This window comes from Octopus bimaculoides, chromosome 3 (genome assembly GCF_046866305.1).
Source record: "Octopus bimaculoides isolate indiv1 chromosome 3, ASM4686630v1, whole genome shotgun sequence".
Lineage (NCBI taxonomy): Eukaryota > Metazoa > Mollusca > Cephalopoda > Octopoda > Octopodidae > Octopus > Octopus bimaculoides.
Window position 1 is genome coordinate 68,937,719 of NC_142930.1, and position 20,225 is coordinate 68,957,943.

Sequence of the window (20,225 nt, forward strand, 5' to 3'; positions counted from 1 at the left end):
GATCTATACATACATGTATATGTATACATATGTGTAGATGTATATATATAGATGTACATGTAATATGTACACATATATACATATATACATGCATACAGATATCTAGACATATATACACCCATCACACACACATACACATGCACACAAACACACACATTAGTCATTTGTTTTCTTATCCAAAACTACGTCAAAAGTACTGAATGGATCTTTATGAAATTTGGAAATTATATTCTTTGCATAACGGCCATAACTCCCATGAAAATTCATATATTTTTGATGTTGATGAAATTTTAACCCGAACATAACAGATGAGCATTATTTAGAAAATGATGTCACACGTTATCGAGGCTACCATTCTTTCTGGATGTGCAAAAGGGGATGACGTCTTTATTCCAAGAATTCCTCTTACTCCATCAGGAGCAGACATTCCTTTTACATTCAGAAAACTACAATTCCCCCTTCGTGTGACTTTTGCCATGTCCATAAACAAATATCAGGGTCAAACACTGTCTGTAGCTGGTCTTCTCTTGGAAGAGCCCTGCTTCTCACATGGACAACTGTATGTTGGCTGCTCAAGAGTGGGCAGCAACAAAAAACCTATTTGTATATGCTCCACAAGGGAAAACAAGGAACATAGTTTACAATGAGGTGTTATAATCACAACAGCAAGAAAGTATGTACATGATCACCTTCTTTTACGAAACTTCATTGACTTTCATATATTTATATTGATATAAATATATATACGTGTGTTTGGGTGCGTGTGTGTATATACATCTCTATATATAAAGATGATGCGTAGTCTAGACGGCGTTTTTAGATTTCATTATTCTCTTTAACCCGGGCAACGCCGGGTATTTCTGCTAGTTTATTATAGAAATAGATAAGATATCTTGTCCTGAGATTTTTTAGCTTGGTAATTCCTAAGAATAATGGCCTACTTCTTTTATCTTATCATTTAAATGGCAGAGAGGCAAAATCTTTAAGTGTCAACTAATTCATATTGGGACCCTTCAACCTATTACGACATTGTTTGCATTTCATGTTGTAATATTTATCAAACTTATTTTTAAAAAATTGATTCTCTTCAACTTGACAAGTTTTCAACATGGTCAGGTGGTCGGGTATCTTCAATAAATTTATTTTGTATGGATCCTGTTCATGATATCTTGCAGGGTTTGTGCTACATTACATGTCAAATAGGCCAAAATAGTTTTAGAATTGAAAGGAAATTCATACAAATTTTCGATTGCATAACATTATTTAATGAGAACATTCAGACAGATAAATATTTTTTTAATGGTTTCAATCAAGAGGAAGAAACTCATATATATTAGAACAATGAGCTTGAAGGAAAATATCTCTGGGTGTGTTTTGCATATTGAATATAAATTGTAGAATCTCAAATATATAATATAGTGAGTTGAAAAGATTTTAATTAACAAAGATTCTCTCATCAATTAGTAGACAAAAACTCTCTTTAGGGTGTTTAAAATCTAAAAATCAACAGACATAAGAGATTACTTTAGTAATAGTGGTCAATCAAAATTTTTAGACAAAAAATGATGATGCAAATAAAGTAGATCTTGTCTTTAAAGTCAACTGACGAAGGCAATGGTCATGTTGAAATTTTTAATCTCTTCATTGAAGCATATTCATCTCAATAGCATAGATAATTTCACTTCTATGTGCTCATACCATATGTGTATTTAGTGTGTAGAGCACTCACCAGAGATATTTTCCCTAGTTCCCTGCAGTGATATTCATAACCAACATCATTACACTCCATTGTTTCTATACATACTGATTACTTTTAAATCTTTCCAACTAAAGCGATTATGTTTTGCTGACGGAGTGTATTAAGATTAAGACATGATTTTTATTTTCCCCAGTTGGCTTAAAAATTCAACTCTTGTCTGTATTGCATTATTTACCAAAAATTTTTCTAGGCTCAGTTTATTAGAGTTGTCACCATTCCTTGTCCTTTAAGGTTTTGAAACACAAGAAGGGAGGTTTTGCCTTTTAATTAAAGGGATAATCTTAGATAAGCAAGGTTTTTCAACTCACTATATTACATGTGTGAGACTCTACTGCATATGCTAACATTCTTTCATCAGAAATATTAATTACTAGGAGAGATACCCGGCATTGCTTGGGATTAAAGTAGCATAGTTTTTTATTGTTTTACTTGTTTCAGTATGTATGTATGTATGTATGTATATAGGTGAGATAATGGTTTCACTTTTAATAGTTTTAGTATTATTAATGAAAGTATTAAAACTGAAAGTATCTCACATTAGAATAGAGGTGTTATTGTTTCACTTTTGACACGTAATACTGAAATAGTGTAAGAGATAAGAGTTTGGTCTGAGCTCACATTAAGTAAGAAGTTGCAAATTTTTCTGGCCCATAACACAGCATGGACCCTAAGTAAGGCTTGTGTAAAATTTGAATGAAATCAGTTGGGTATTTCTTGAGTTTTAATGATGCACACATGCATACAGACAGACAAACACACACACATTCTCAGTTTTATATATATAGATGTTGACTCCAACACCTTGAGAATGCCAAGAGAAAGAAACAAGTGTGAACAGAATGAGGGAAAAGAAGATTAGGAGAAAGTGTGGACAAATTACATCATTTGGTTACGCTAAGATATTACTTTTTCTTTCTTTTTTTTTTTTTGCAACACGGACTAATACCAGCAGGGCATTTTTTTTCCTCACCTGTAAAATTGAATAAAAAGGCATGCTGGCATTTAGTGTTTGAGTTATGGTTACTAAGTATAAATAAAAAAAATTGGTTAGAGTGCTTTCAAATTATAATAAATTCTTAAATTGCTAATTTATTAACTAGGTAATCATTAAGAATTTAGAGGTGAAATGACAGTTATAAAAGGACATTTATATGACAACCAAAATATGATATCATTAAAATTAAAAATTACATTAAACTGGATATATAAAAAATATAGTGAAAAACATGATAACAATACTGTACTTAGACCAAAATAAACTGAACTCAGACTAAAACATAAGCACTGATTAAGTGATAAATATATTCAGATAAATCAGTTGACACAAAAATTTCAAGTATATGGTAATCATTACCGCCACTGTCAGTGTCACCAGTAGTAGTGGTATCATTGTCATTGTCATCATCATTTAATGTCTGTTTTTCATGGTGGTGTATGTTGGATGGTTTGACAAGGACTGGCAAGGCTGGCTGCTACTCAGGATCCATTGTCTGTTTTGGTATGGTCTCTACAGCTGGATGCCTTTCCTAATGCCAACCACTTTACAATGTGTACTGAGTTGTTTTCACATGATACCAGCACCAGTGCATTTTATGTGACACCTGCACTACTGTTTTTTATTTGGCATCAGGGTCACCAAGTACCTTGCAAGAGAAAAACCCCTCAACTGGGAGTGGAAAATAGTATTGCAGTAGGGTGTGGCTTTGTGCCAACTGAGAAATTAAAGGTATAGAGAGACAAAGATAGGTATCTTGCTGTAGAGTAGATACATGAATATTCCAGCTGGAAAAGAAAGGTGAGTGAATTAGACAGTAAGATAAAGAGAACAATAGTCAGAGAGTTGATGATGGAGATGTGTCGGATATGCTCTCAAGGGGCATTGAGTGTGATAAGAATAAGTGAAGTGATACAGAGGGTTGGACAGGTTGAGTCAGCAAGACTGAAGTGACTGCAGCATATGATGGAGAGAAATGTAGCAGAGGCTTGGGGGTGGGGATTGCAGTAGATATGTGAGGGCATTGTGGGTGACAGCAAATAAGTGAGGTGTTAATGATGGAGAATAGCACAGGAAAGAGAAGGCATAGAAATGAGATAACTGATGGAAACAGAAAGTGGGGGAAGAAAATGGGAAATGAAAGTGGTTTGGGGTGAACAGGTCTTCTTGGGGACAGCAAGGCACTAGATATCTTGGTCCTTTGTCATCTTCATAGGACTCAGTATCTTGAGATTAATCTTCAATACTGTTTTCCTGGGTCTCCTTTTTCCACAAGTTTCATCCACATAAAGTCATGAGCACTCCTAGCTTCCCTTTTAGCTACCTGATATGGTTCTTTGTTACCTCAACTTTTCCACTCTTTCCAAGCTTGTTTGTTCTCTTTTATGGCCCAGTTGATCTCACTGTTCCACTACCATGTCATCCTTGGACAGGCAGAGCTTTGCTCCAATCACAGATTTAGTCAGTTGCCCTCATTAGATTATTCCATAGGAACATTCAGTTGTACTCTATGCAGTATGACTGTCTCTTCCTCCTTCTCATCAAATGCTTCATTAATGACATATCTAAATCTCTGCCCATTTGAAGTATCCTTGAGCTTACAAATATCAAGTGTAAAATTTCCTCACAGCTTAATATGAACTCTTGAACTTCCACTTCCACTACCATATTTTCATGCTCCCTACTTAAGACTACATGGAAAATAACTGCTAAGATTACATGGTAAACAACTGCTAAGGACAGGGTTATTAACTGAGCTACTTAACTGTACAAAATTACTACACACACCCTCCCAAATTATGCCCAGACATAACTATGTCGTTAAAATATTTCATGCTCGATCTAATAGCACAACTTGGGTAAGTATTTTTACCTACAGCTTTGGGTTAATAAAAACACTGTGACTGAAATTAGATAGACAGAAACTGGGTGGAAGCCTGTTAGAGGGATTGTTATTGTTCTTGGGAAGCAAATATCAGTTTAACACTAATAGTAAAGTTGCACACATTCTGGCCAAGTTTGAGAATTAATTCCTCCCATAGGTCTTGAAGACGCTGAAAAGGACGTAGGGTTTGCCCTATCTCCTTTGACTAAACCATTAAAATGGTAAGAGTCATTAAAAATGTCAGTTGAAGTCTCTTGTGGTATTTATTCCAGTTTCTTGCTTTCTGAGTTTAAATTTTGTCAAAGACATCTTTGCCTTTCAACCTTTGGGGATCAATAATTATAATGCCAGTCTAGGGCAATGGATTGTCTGAATCGTTAGAGCATTGGGTGAGATGTCTTGGATATTTCTTCTGGATTTTTGTGTTCTGAGTTCAAATCCTGCAGTGGTCAACTGGTTTCAAACCACCACTTGGTTCTTGTGTGTCTTTAACTGAGTTCACTTTGTTGCAAGTATTCAGGCTAAGTCTCCAGTTGAGAATACCTTCTTCCTTCCATCTCTGTAGTTTGCAGGGTCTTTGAGTTTTTTTGACCAAAAGATATTAAAAAAAAAATAATATATGAGTGAACCGTACCTAGTAGACCAGTACACTGGCATCACATATATTTGGGACACTCAACAAACAGAAACAACTGGAAGGACAAAATAATATTAAAGTAAATGTGAAGAAGAGTATCTCCTAAATTCATCTCATCATCACTGTCTTGATAATTTAAACCTCAAAAATATAGTTAATGATTTAATCTTCTAAAATATCTCATGCTAAAGAAAAATACTCCAGAGGGGCATTCAGCATTATGAAGTATTATAAAAACACAATAGGGTCTTGCATAAGTAAAATATTGAGTTTCACCCTCCACCAGCTACATTGTCAATATTCATTATCAGTGTCACTACATTCCTTCTATTTCCATATACATTAGTCATTCTTAGCCTTGCCATCTGAGTAAAATATACTTTATTGAGGAAATCTAACAAGATTGATGAATGGCCATTGCTTTCAGCATGACTTTAAAAATTATCCAAAAATTTTGTATGGTTGATTGAAGCTATCTCCTTTGCTTGATGTTTCTGGATATTAAACACCTCTAGAATGAGTTTTGAAAAATATATAATTTTAACAATAACAACTTTTTGGAAAAAACAATGAGAGTGTGGGAAGTAGAACAGCCATATGCAAATGAATCACAAAGAAACATGAAAATAAGCAGGAGCCTTTTCTAGGGAGACTCACTCTCTCAGTTACTCTTCATCACTGTGTTAATCCCTCTGACAAGTATACTGAGAAAATCAAGGCCAGCCAATGAATTTACCAAAACCAAGATGTAAATAAATCACATACTTTATATGGATGATCTTAAGCTGTATGCAGAAAATGAGACAGACCTGGATTCTTTGATCCAAAGAGTGAAAATATTCAGTAAAGATACTGGAATGTAGTTTGGGGTAAATAAGGGCAAAATTGCTAATTACAAAGAGAGGTTGTAAGGTAAATTGTGATGGCATGAAATTATTACAAGACATCATTTGATTGCTGTGGAATAATGAGGGATATAAATATCTAGGAGTGCTGCAATGTGATAGGATTGAAACACTTCTCCCTTTCTGAAATGGACAAAGGTTGAGCTATAGAACTTGGACAGAAAAAATAGAAAATTGTTCACAATGCACATGTACACTACCCTAAAAGTATTACAGACAGACTCAACTTACCAAGAGAGGAAGGTCACAAAGGATTACTAAATGCAGAAGGCACTGTTAATATTGTGATATTAGGTGTGAAAAATTATGTTGTGCAGAGTAAAAAAAGAATACTATTAACAGCCAGAGATACCCAAAAAGTGAATAAAACAGTAAGAAAAATCAAAAAGAAAAAGGAAAACAATAGAACAATCAAGCACAAAGAAATGGATTTAAATGGCCAATTCATGCAATAAACCAAGAATATTGGAAGTAAGGAACACTAGCTCTGGTTGATGGACAAGAACTTGAAACAAGAGACCAAAATGCAAATTATAGCCATTCAGGTACAAGCCATTAGAACAAATCTGATAAAGGCAAAGACTGACAAAACTGAGTCAGACAGCAAATGTAGAATCTGCAGGAAAGGAGACGAAAGTATCAATCACTTTTTGAGCACTAAAAGAGTATAAGTGTAGACATGACTGTGTAGGCAAAAAAGTGCATTGGGATGTTAGCTGAGTATGTGAATTCAGAATAACAGAAATGTGGGATGAACACAAACCAGAGGCTATGATAGAAAATGAGAATTACAAGATCTTGTAGGACTTCTCCATAAAGACTAATCATACTAGTAAACTAGAAAAACACTTAGAGAGCACAGACCTCCGCCAAGCTCATTTTAAGATAGATACGCGAGTAAAATTATTAATAGAGAAATGAAAATAAACTTTGGAAACAGCAACTCCACCATAGGTTACGTGGAAACGATGAACCTGTTTTCAAGGAAGATAATCAAAGAATGTAACATTAATACTTCATGTAAAGTAAATATAACAAATGAAAAATCCTTCTAGAATCCATAAAAATTCCTGGATCACTATCAAAATTTCATCATCTGTTCCTTGTATCATTACCAACTTTTACTTTCATCAAATACCGTTCACAACTTTTTGAGTTATTTTGCACACAGACGGACAGACCAGAAATCAAAAAAGTAAAAAAACAAATGATTACAATCGAAAAATTAACAAAAAACTACAATAATTAGATTGCCTACGAAAAATGAAGGGAAATAACTCTCATTGTATACATTTTATTAAAGCAGTAAGCGGCAGTTAATCGAAGTTACATCCCATCACCAGATGTGTGAGTCCATGTGTTCTTGATTTCGTTCCATCTTCTGGTTCCGTGTCATTACGTAAATCTTTCTTTTTTTTACCTTCTTATTTGTTATTAATTATCTAAACTTGATTTTCTTGTGTTATAATTCTTAATCTTTGGAGGAAGAAAAGGAGATGAATAAAAACCTATGACCGGTAGTCATTTGATTCTGTTCTCAGCCCCGTTGAAAAAATAAGAAAATCATCTTTGTAAATTTAAAGCAAAAGGAAAATATTTCATCAAGAAAAATCTATTGAAAATATAGCTGTCATTTGAAATCTTGAAATTACATTCGTTACAGCATTGTTCTATAACTTAAATAATTTCGTCTAAATGTAGGATACTTTCTGAAAATTATCGGTTCAAAAATAATATTGTTATTTAAAGTTAATTTTCTAACAAAAAGTAAGCTATATAAATCAATACTACGTAAGTATAACAAGTAATATATATAAATATCTTATTGATCGCTCCATACTTCTTAACAGCACATCATACTACACCGGGTATCTCTTCTCTTCGATTATTGTTACATCTCTGTACGCGTGGCTATTTGTTAGATATACACACTACAGTTTAATCGTTATAAGTATTTCATCATTGTAAGTATAGCTTAATGGTTATGTTTCATGATATAAATCAAATATATATAACTAAAAGTTCTTCTAAGTTAAGACTTGATTTTTCAGTCTTCTGTGGTGTTGTTGTCAAACGCATTTCCATGTTTGTACTTTAACTAGTTTAGTTCATAACAATCAGATGTATATTATAACATTTTGCTCTTTGTCTGAATCCTAGAGAATAATAACATTGTTAACCTTAGTACTAAATCGTTAGTAATAAGTGAAAGGGTCTTCATCGCTTTCGACGATGCAGATTCAATTGAGTGATCGACTGAATTACCTGCTCATTGAATTTGTAAATGGTTGAATATCATACAAACACGTGCATCCTTAACGCAATTCGTTGGCAGAATTAACGTGACACAGTGTGTGATAAAGCTGTACCTGTGAATTACAAGTACAATCCACCTGACGAATTTCTTCTGTTTGTATGAAAGTAATAGTAAAAGACACTTGTCTAAAATGCCATCTAGCGGAATCGAACCCAGGATCTCGTGATGTGACACGTACTTCTTAAACATTTGACCATGCTGCATCCAATCATATTGTTATGAGGTATGTAATTTACGAAGACGAGAATTTAGATGAAGAAATAAATGGTACTACTAAAGCAGCGCGGACCCGGTCGCGCGTCCTCGCTAGCTAGTCTTTAGTGGTGGATCCTAACCCTATCCCAAACCCTAACCCTAACCCGCGTGTGCAAATGAATACGTGTTTAGGGTTAGGGTTAGAATCGACCACTCACGACTAGCTAGCGCGGACGCGCGACTGCGCGTTCGGGTCCGCACTGCTTTAGTAGTACCGAGATAAATATTTCAACAGATAATATTTATGCACCAAATTAATAATTTATTGAAAGTGCTTTAAAGTGTACTTGAAAATAATCTCTTCAAAAATATCTCTAACTTAAGGGGCATTTCTACGCAAGTTGTTGTTAATTTTACGTTCACGCCTGCCTACCACTTGTCCAATTACATACTCTGCTCTCTGTCTGTGTGCATTGAGGACATGTAGCCTAGTGGTTAGTGTGTAGCACTCACAGTTGCGAGATCTTGGGTTTGATTCCTGGACCGGATGATGTGTTGTGTTAAGCAAAACGCTTCATCTCCCATTGCTTTACAACCTCTTCTATGTGACATACTTTGCATTTGTACAGGCAATGTCAATTTGATGGAAAGAGTGAACTAATGTACAGCATAAACATTTGATCACTGACAACAAATCATTTGTACAGGTTGCCTAGCAAAGATGTTGCAGAACCCTCGTCTGTTGTCTGCGATAGGAGAGTCTAGGATGTATACATATATGTGTATATCTCTATGAAGCATAAGGGCTTCATATTTTGGGTAGATGAAGTATTTCTAATGACACTGTCACTACAGGTTCAATCCTGTTGTTCCTCATCACTGTCATTTAGGCTGCTTGTCCACCATCTTCATTTGTTTTGAGTGGTTCAAATTCAGATATAATTTGGTCTGCATGAGTCAAAGTTCTAATTCCATTCCATGTAATGAAAACAGTGTAGTGTCTAACATGCATCACAAAGTTTGAAATTTTTTATGTTGAATCGTTTGTTATACTGTATCTACTCATGCATGGAGGAGAACAAGGCCAAGGGAACACAAACCTGTTAATCCATTATGCAAAAAAAGACTTTGTAGCCTATTGGCTAAAGAATAGTATACTAAGTAGTAGTTGGGTCTCTCTGGATAAAGAATGCCTTTAACCTTATTTTAATTCTTTGAACCATTTGTTCTGCAATTCCATTTGAGTATGGATGAAGAAGAACATTTTGTAAGGAATGCAACCAACTTTCTGTTGTCAAGAATAGAGATACCATCATGAAATTTTGAGTACATTGTTGCTAAAACCTTTGGCACATCATTTCAAAAGAAAACCACATACAATACCTGCTTTACTGTTGAACACTTCCTAACAGTAACAAGAATAACCTACTGTCACATTGAAAAGTTACTTATGTTAAGCAGCAATTAATGACATTAAGATGGAAATGATCCCTGTGTACACAAGTCCTTAGGCTTTGAATGAAACCTACCTCTTTGGAATTTTTACCTTTGTTTATTTAGGACAACTATATATGCAGTCCCCAACATTGTGTGAATAACCAGACTACAATGCTTTGGTCTTTGGGCAATTACACTTAGCAGTAATGAGGCAATGAACATCATTATAAACATTTAAGGATTTGACTTCTGGATACATCAGGCAAAGCAATAACCTCACAACTGCAAAGAAGATAATTTTTTACAGCTAATATGTTTGACCTTCTTATAAAGACTTCTTAGTATTGAGCAATTATTCTAGACATTCTTTTTATATTTATTCTGGAAATACTTTCACTTAATTTCAAATTACACAGTTTCTGAAGCTAGTCTAATAAGAGGCAATATATCAGTTTTTATCTAGTGTATAAAATTATCATCAACATTATCAGAAACAGTATTCTGTAGTTGCATTCTAAAATATCTCTGTGAGATTGTATCAGCATAATGGAGTTTCTTTTGTTATTGTTTTATGTAATGTCAAATTCAAATGCACCCAGCTGTGTGTACCACTTCATTATTCTTGTTGACAAAATCCTTTAGAAGTTCTTTGCATGGATCTGTTTGGATCTAGTAAGAATAATCTACTAATCAAAAAAAATTATGGGAATGGCTTGTGATCACAGTGATGTCTTTATTGGTATCGAACATACTTCTAATATGATTTTCAGCAAGAGTACTTTTTAAATTAACTAAGGTCTTTTGCTGAATATTTGTCTAACCAAATTTAACATTTTTCTTGCATGAATTTGCAAATGGTCTGATCATTTTAGAATGTATGGCAAATAATGACCTTAAAAATTTACTAATACTAAAAAGAACGCTGACAAACTTCTAATATTTTCTGGACCAAATGATCTGGAGAACTACTTTTCTTTGAAATAATATATTCCCAAAACAATATCCTATTATTCTACTAGTAAAGAAATATATTTCTTCCATTTGATTACCTTACTGCATCTCTCTCTCTCTCTCTCAATACTTATTACATGGAAAAATGCAAGCATGAAAAGTAATATTCTTAAGATTATGAACCTGGAAAAGTACAGGACAAGTTATTACACCTGTAAAAGTATAGGACAAGCTATTACTTCTAGTAAAGTAAAGAATAAGAAACTTTTTACTTAAAATATTGCAGCAAAGAATGCCAGTTCTTCTAATTTATCACTCTTTACAGTTCTCATATTTTTAATTTATTGCACAAAACTGTTCAGCTAATTTGTATGTTTGTCTAATTAGTTACTTTTTTCTGTATTTAAGATAGTAAATTAGCCAAATTCTACATAAATAAGTATAGTATTATTTGTAAACTATAATAAAATAATTTTTAATTTCAAATTTTAATTTTAGCTGCAATATTTTAAGTAAGAAGTTTCTTATTCTTTACTTTACTTGAAGTAATAGCTTGTCCTATACTTTTACAGGTGTAATAACTTGTCCTGTACTTTTCCAGGTTTATAATCTTAAGAATATTACTTTTCATGCTTGCATTTTTCCATGTAATCCATGATTTTTCCAGGCATTGCTGTTATAAGATAATTAATAATGTGTCAATTAATTATTGAAGATTTTACCTTATAAAATACTGAAAGATAATATTTCAATTTTTCCATGTAAGTGATGATAATATTTCAATTTTTTTATGTTTAATTTAAACATATGTTGTGATTGAATTATTTGATATTACCCATTCGCATCAAATTAGTGGCAGGGATTTTGACCATGTTGTTGGTAAAAGTTACAAACAACAAGACCCCAAAAGCCATCAGTTACCAGGCTCAACTAAGTAAGCTAATTTTGTAATAAAAAATGACTATTATTGTACCTTCAATTTTATATAAATATTTGGTTTTTCTTTTCATAAATTAAAATCATTTTATAAACCAAAAAAATCATTTTTAATTTCCAGAGTGTATGATTTAGGTACAGGGATACTTTGGCTGCTATTTTTAGCGTGTTGAGCAACCAGGTAGAGGCTTTTTCATTGATTCAATTGCATGATGAGTTTTTTTACACATATATGTAATATGTCACTGCAGAGATGCTCAAAATATCTGGCAGTGTTGGCTATAGCCTAGTCACCCGTATTACGAACCAGGTGATACACGAAGGAGTCATACCCAATGACTGGTGTAGCAGCATCATAGTCAACTGCTACAAAGGTAAAGGTGACGCTTTAGATACAAATAATTACAGAGGCATCAAGCTGTTAGATCAGGTTATGAAAGTTACAGAGAGGGTCATAGCCCAACTAATTAGGGAGCGAATCAATTTAGATGAGATGCAGTTTGGGTTCGTGCCAGGTAAAAGCACTACTGATGCCTTATTTCTAGTGAGACAGTTGCAGGAGAAATACCTAGCTAAGGATAAACCTCTGTACCTGGCTTTCGTTGACATGGAGAAAGCCTTTGACAGGGTCCCCCGATCCCTTATCTGGTGGTCAATGAGGAAACTTGGGATAAAAGAATGGTTAGTGAGAGCTGTGCGAGCCATGTACAGAGATGCTGCCAGTAAGGTGAGGGTTGGAAATGAGTACAGCAATGAATTCCGGGTAGAGGGTAGGGGTCCACCAAGGTTCCGTCCTCAGCCCCCTCTTATTTATCATAGTCCTCCAGGCAATCACAGAGGAGTTCAAGACAGGTTGCCCCTGGGAGCTCCTCTATGCTGATGACCTTGCCCTGATTGCGGAGTCACTATCAGAACTAGAGGAGAAGTTTCAGGTGTGGAAGCAAGGTCTAGAATTGAAGGGCCTTAGAGTCAACCTAGCTAAAACCAAAATCCTAATAAGTAGGAAGGTAGATAAAACACAAACCCCTTCAGGTAGATGGCCCTGCTCAGTATGTAGAAAAGGAGTAGGTAGTAACTCTATAAGATGTACCCGGTGCAAGCTATGGACACATAACAGGTGCAGCAACATCAAAGGCAGGTTAACTAGCAAGTTAGTTTTTGTTTGTGGCAGATGTTCAGGTGCAATAAAGACTGTAAACAAACAGGAAACAACTTCTATCTCATTCCAGGGTGAAAAACTAGAGGTAGTCGATAGCTTCTGCTATCTGGGCGACCAAGTTAGTAGTGGGGGTGGGTGCGTTGAAAGTGTAGCTGCTAGAATAAGAATAGAGAGCTCTTACCCCTGCTGGCGACAAAGGGACTCTCACTCAGAGTAAAAGGCAGACTGTATGACGCATGCGTACGAACAACCATGCTACATGGCAGTGAAACATGGGCTGTAACTGCTGAGGACATACGTAAGCTCGCAAGGAATGAAGCCAGTATGCTCCGTTGGATGTGTAATGTCAATGTGAATACCTGTCAGAGTGTAAGTATCTTGAGAGAAAAGCTGAACATTAGAAGCATCAGTTGTGGCGTGCAAGAGAGACGATTGCGCTGGTATGGACATGTGGTGAGAATGGATGAGGATAGCTGCGTGAAAAAGTGCCACACCCTAACAGTTGAGGGAACCCGTGGAAGAGGTAGGCCCAGGAAGACCTGGGCTGAGGTGGTGAGGCAAGACCTTCGTACATTGGGCCTCACCGAGGCGATGACTACTGACCGAGACCTTTGGAAATGTGCTGTGCGTGAGAAGACCCGGCAAGCCAAGTAAGATCGTTGCCAGTGCCCCTGGACTGATTCTTGTGCGGGTGGCACATGAGATGCACCATTTTGAGCGTGGCTGTTGCCAGTACCGCCTGACTGGCTCCCGTAGGATTTTCGAGCGAGATCGTTGCCAGTGCCCCTGGACTGGCTTGTGCGGGTGGCACATAAAAGACACCATTTCGAGCGTGGCCGTTTTCGTGCGGGTGACACGTAAAAGCACCCACTACACTCTCTGAGTGGTTGGCGTTAGGAAGGGCATCCAGCTGTAGAAACTCTGCCAAATTAGACTGGAGCCTGGTGTTGCCTTCCGGTTTCACCAGTCCTCAGTCAAATCGTCCAACCCATGCTATCATGGAAAGCGGACGTTAAACGATGATGATGATGAAATCCGAAATGGATGAAAGGTAAAGTAGACCTTGACGGAATTTGAACTCAGAACGTAAAGACAGACGAAATACTTTTTTTCTACTGAACCAAATCTCAAGCTATTTATGCCAAAGTGTAGCTGAGGAGGTGTCCTCTTTAAAACTGTTAACAGTTTGCAATTTAGTTGAGAACTGAATTAGTGATGAAGCTTGGAAGCTGCTGCGATTTGACAAAATGGTAGACTTAAGAACATATTCTACCACTACCATTGTTAAATGATATCAGTCTTTTTATTGCATATTAAAAAAATGCCACTTGTGGTTTTTAGCCATAAGGCATTTGAGTTCATCTCTAAACCAGTAGGACTGTTGATGGTATTAATATTTTTGAATTCATCATCTATTTGGATATAGTAATATCCACCACTGTGCTCGAATTTTGAAAAAGACAAAAACAAAAATTCTTTCTCTCTCAGCTAATAAATAGAAAGTGGATTAAATATTAGAAATTGTATAAAGCCTCAAACAAATTTACACCTACTTTATTGTCACCTCAGCTAAGTAAATCTGTCTAATTTTTGTACAACTACTATAGGGGATGCCCATTTGCTACTACCAGTTGGAACATGCTCTGATATGCATTATTCAATCATTTTATGTAACTCAACTACTAATGGAAAAATATGGATTAGTAATTTATGAGATTCAAAGTGTGAAAGGTGTGCTTTCTCTTTCAATTTAATACTGGCTTTCTAAAATTTAGGCATACTGGTATATTCAACTTAAAGCACAAAAGATCTGATTTGTCTATTCATCTCAGTAAGACCATGATTTTTATCACAGCCTGTGGGTACTACTGTTATTGGTGTGTGATCTCAAACTGAGTGCCTTTTTTCTTGGGTATCTTCATAGGAGACCAAAATTTTAATCCACCAAACTAGCAAAATTTTAGAGAAATTTTGGTTAACCACGAAGTATGCAAAATTCCTTGGAATTAAGGTGACCTTGTATGAAGTTTATACATGCACTAAGGGATATATATATATATATTTCTACTACAGTGTTCTATAAAATCTATACATGCACCAAGGGACATATATCTCTACTGTAATTATTCCGATAAATTTGATCCCTGAGATATGTGGTACATTCTTTGAATGAATTTCATTTGTTTGTATTACTTCTTCAGTACTTTAGTTACCTTGACCAAGTTGAACACACTGGGCTCTGATTATGCTGAAACATTACCATCAGCTTAATTACAAGATAACACTATATAAAAGCCCTCTCTAATTATTCCACCTTCATTAGTGTTGGCCATAACTCGGTTTTGTCACATGTGTTAATGAACATTAAAGTTAAAACTTAACAACAAACTTGTGATAGCAGGCAAGTAATATAGACATGCCAGCAGTATGATAATACTGATGTAACATAATTATCAATGAATGGTTTAAGATAAAGAACGCCTTGTATATATGACACTGAATACATTAAATGATAGAGCATAACATTCAGAGTTTAAGGATAGTTTAATCGTCTTCATAAATTATAAAAATATATGGATTTGTGCTATATTCTAATCACTCTTCTGTCACATCCTACATTGTTTGCCATTTGTGTGAGAAAATAATCCTTTGTTATCAGTAATGAGTAGAGTTATTTAAACTTTGTGGGATGACTATGTACACTAAATTATCTTCAGCAGTCATTACCTAGTCAGTAACTCACCTCTCCATCTTAAAATCACAAAAATTCACAATAGTTCATACTGACATTTTTCTTTATACCATTTTTTACACTTGAAGTGAACATTTACTAAAAATCTCATGTATCCACTACATATATAACATTTAAAATATTGAATTTACATCAGTTTCATTTATTGAATTTATATCAGTTTCAGATGCTTTTTGCATATTATCAGTTTAATCAAAGTTTAGTGCATTGATGGGAAGTTCCTCATTTTGATTGTTGTTTTCACTACATTTCAGTTGTGTACGCACCAGCCTCCTTCAGATATCTTGTGAGTCACCTTAGGGACTTGCCTGAGATTAGCCGCAGAACCTCTAGGTGACTGCACTGCATTTTAACACCTTTATCTACTACGCCAAAATGTGAAAGCAACAATCAAAATGCGAACACAACTCTGACTAATACATAATATAAATTCTTCATCTCAGAAATATAGAATTGTAGTTAAGAAATTTGCTTTCTAACCACATAGTTTCAGGTTCAGTCCCATTGCATGGGCAACCAAAGCCTCGTAAGTGGATTTGGCAGATGGAAACTTAGAGAAGTATATATATGTGTGTGTGTATATATACATATATATATATATATATATATATATATATATATACACACACAAACACATATGTGTATTTGTACACTACAGTATTACACCATTCTTGCAATACATCCACATTGAATAGGATATAAAGATTGCTATTCAGTACTAATACTGCTTCCATCACTAATATTTAATTTTTACCTAGTCCACCAGCTATCTGCATTATCTGCTGCTGACACAGTAGAAACACGCTGAAATCATGTGATCTAGCAGTTCTACCACTGGTGCTTGACAGTTTTAGTCTGCCACTGACATTTCTAATTTTTTAAGCACTAAATGTCTATACAAGATGCTTTTTGAAGACAAACACCACAGCAGTACAATTTTCTTACAATGCATCTACACTAAGGATATAAAGATTGCTACTCAGTACTAATACTGTTTCTGTCAAGTGTGTGTTTATATACACACATATATGTATATGTGTGTGTGTGTCTGTTTGTCTTGATATCATGTGATAGTTGTAAATGAGTGTCACTGTTATGCAAGCAGTATCATTCATTTCCAGTGTTGCCTGAAAACAGATGAGGGTTGGATTGCAAGTAGAAAAACATTCACCCATAGAAAATCTGCCTCAGTAAACTCCATCTGGTCAAGCAGAGTAGCTCAGTGGAAGCATGCTGGGCTCATAACCCAGAGGTCCATAGATTGAAACTATGCTCTGCTATGGTAATTTTTTGTGTAGGTGCACAGCCCAGTGGTTAGAGCATTGAGTTCACAAATATATGGTAGTGAGTTTGATTCCCAGACCAGGCTGTCTTGAGTGTCTTGAGCAAGACACTTTATTTCCCATTGCTCCAGTTCACTCAGCTGTAGAAATGAGTTGTGATGTCACTTGTGCCAAGCTGTATCAGCCTTTGCCTTATCCCTTGGATACCATTGGTGGCATGGAGAGGCTGGTATGCATGGGTGAATGCCGGACTTCCACAAACAGCCTTGCCCAGACTTGTCTTGGAGGGGAACTTTGTAGGTGCAATCCCATTGTCATTCATGACTGAAGAAGGTCTTTACCCTTTTTCCAAACTCTATCTGACCCATGCAAACCTATGTTTTTTTTTTAACCTGCCGCTGAATATTTGCTTGATTATGGCTACTTTTTAAGATGTTTTATTTATAATTAAATTTCCTTTTCATTTTTTTTTTCTAGAAAGCTCAATAATTTTTACATTCTCATCTTGATACTTTCAATGCAGCAGTACCTCTTCTCTGATTTTTCTGACTATATATGCTTCCTAAATAGTTTTGGACATAATTAATTAATTGATTTCTATCACTTCTAGTGACTAATATGTTGTCTCTCTTCAGCTTTGACTTTCTATGTAAAAAAAAAAAAAAGAAATGAAGTAATACATTCTCCATCCTCTTTACATGTCATTATTTTACTCAATGTTTGTTAATTTTTTTTCAGTCAATCTGATATTACTATGGATGATAGCAACATTATAGATTTTAGAAATAAAAGAATTTTGGCTCCAATGGTTAGAGTTGGCACTCTTCCCATGAGGCTCCTGGCACTTGATCAAGGTGCTGACCTTGTATATTGTGAGGTAAAGTCATTTTCTTCTCCTCTTCTTCATCCACTACTACTACTACTACAACAACGATGATGATGACCATCACCACTACCACCATCACTGCCACCACCACCACCACCACTACCTCCTTACACCACCATTGTCTTCATCATTATCATCATGGTGTGAAATCCAAATTACATAAGTTTGGTCCCTAATACCTTTATACTAGTATTATTCTTTTCTACTCTAGGCACAAGGCCCAAAATTTTTGGGGAGCGGGCCAGTCGATTAGATTGACCCCAGTACATAACTGGTACTTAATTTATCAACCCCGAAAGGATGAAAGGTGAAGTCGACCTCGGTGGAATTTGAACTCAGAACGTAAAGACAGACGAAATGCCGCTAAGCATTTCGCCTGGCATGCTAATGTTTCTGCCAGATTGCCGCCTTTATGCTAGTATTATTATTGTTATTATTATTTTTTTTTTTACTATTTTGTTCTGAACCCTTTTTTCATTGAAACTTTACCTAGTAAATTTTTGCGTTGCTCTAGTATACTTTCTTAAATTGCAGCTAATCATCAATATGTTTCACACACTATCCCATTACAAGTGTTATAAACCTTTCACTTTGTATGAATATCCCTTAAACTGATTCCATCCACTACACACTCAGTAACTATATTCTATTATTATTGGCTGCATTGCTTTGCAGTAATTATTGAAAGAAATGTTCTGGGACCAAGTCACTGTATACTACCATAGATTATTATGAATCTTAAATGATGAAGATATCTATAACTGTGGAGGCAATGTTGTTATCATTGTCATTGGTTTAACTGTTGTTTTACATGTTATTTTTCATCATACTAGTCTGAAATACAGTATTATTCCAAACCTCTTGCATGAACACAAAAACTTGCTAGCTAGTCCTGTGATAGGCTGTTAAAGTCTTTTGATTATTGGTATAAATATAAGAAGCTGCAGTGGGTGAATGAATAATCTGTCAGTCTCTCTGCTGCAGCATTTTGTTGGCATTGAATTATACTATATGCAAGATAGTGAACCAGCATTATGTCTGATAACAAAGTAGGCTACAGTTAGTGATGATCTGTTGATCTAACTGTAAACTGTGTGGTTTGGTTTTTTTACAACTTGAGATATGTTCTTCTCACTTGAGAATAAAATGAAATAGAATTTTTTTTTTTTTTTTTGGTGGGTTTGAAATATTTGATTTCAAACCTATAAAAATATAAAATGAATAGCAATAAAATAAGATCAATATACTAACACAGCAAACTAAGTAAAATTTTCATAAACCAGACAAATTAGTGTGTGCTCAAATATAAGCAAAAACTTATTTAATTCTACTATGTTTTTTTCAATCACTCTTCCTTTAGCTCCAATACACACTTTATAAACAACTATACCAATTATAAGAGCAATCTAATACAATTTATAAATATAACTATCTCAATTTTATGTACTTCTCAAATAGCCACTAGGTCAATAAAATAAACAGTGATCACAATGCTTCTTCATCCTTACACTTTATAGAAACAATATTTTTGTTTATTTTTTATATATATTTGCAAACAAAATAATATTTATACTTTGAATTTCACATCTAAAATGCACAAAACTCTCAGCCTTTGAGTCACTCTGTAACTTCTGCCAATTACATAATAAAAAAATATATTTACTCATGTTTTGAGTTCTATTCTCCTGTTTGTATCATTAAACCTGTTATTTCTTTTATAGTTATTTTGATTATTTGATTCTTTCTTTCATTTGTAACAGCAATAATTTTCATGAATTTCATGTTGTTTATATCAGGGGGTTCTCAACTATTTTTTACCTATGGATCCCATTGATTACTATTTTATTCAGGTGGATCCCCATAGCCATTCAATATTTAAAAACTAGTTTTATAGAAACTTCTTTCAAAATTCGCATTTTGCTTTTCACACATTAACTTGTGTAAGCTGAGCTATGTGAAATGTTAGAGAAAGAAACCTAGTTGTTTCTTGCAATACATATATCTAAAAAAATAATTTTTTCAGGGATCCTCAAAATACTGTTGTGGATCCCCAATTTACTATTTTGTTGTGTGGGTCTCCAAAAATCTCATATGAACCCTCAGGGGTCATATGGACCCCAGTTGAGAAC

At 34.8% G+C, this 20,225-nt stretch overlaps 1 protein-coding gene across 8 annotated transcripts in view; it reads left to right on the forward strand.

Annotated features, from left to right (window-relative positions):
- Window positions 1-20,225, forward strand: part of LOC106875714 (tRNA-dihydrouridine(20) synthase [NAD(P)+]-like) — an 80,014-nt gene that overhangs the window by 10,562 nt on the left and 49,227 nt on the right. The window contains exons 1-2 of one of the 8 annotated variants that reach the window (XM_089349186.1): window positions 655-673; window positions 17,949-18,087. In XM_089349186.1, coding sequence (XP_089205312.1) covers window positions 17,965-18,087 — 123 coding nt within the window. In that variant the 5' untranslated portion in view covers window positions 655-673; window positions 17,949-17,964. Of the gene's footprint in view, window positions 1-654; window positions 674-2,670; window positions 11,842-17,948; window positions 18,088-20,225 lie in introns of those variants that run through there. The other 7 variants (XM_089349183.1, XM_089349181.1, XM_089349184.1 and 4 more) reach the window with 7 other exon arrangements.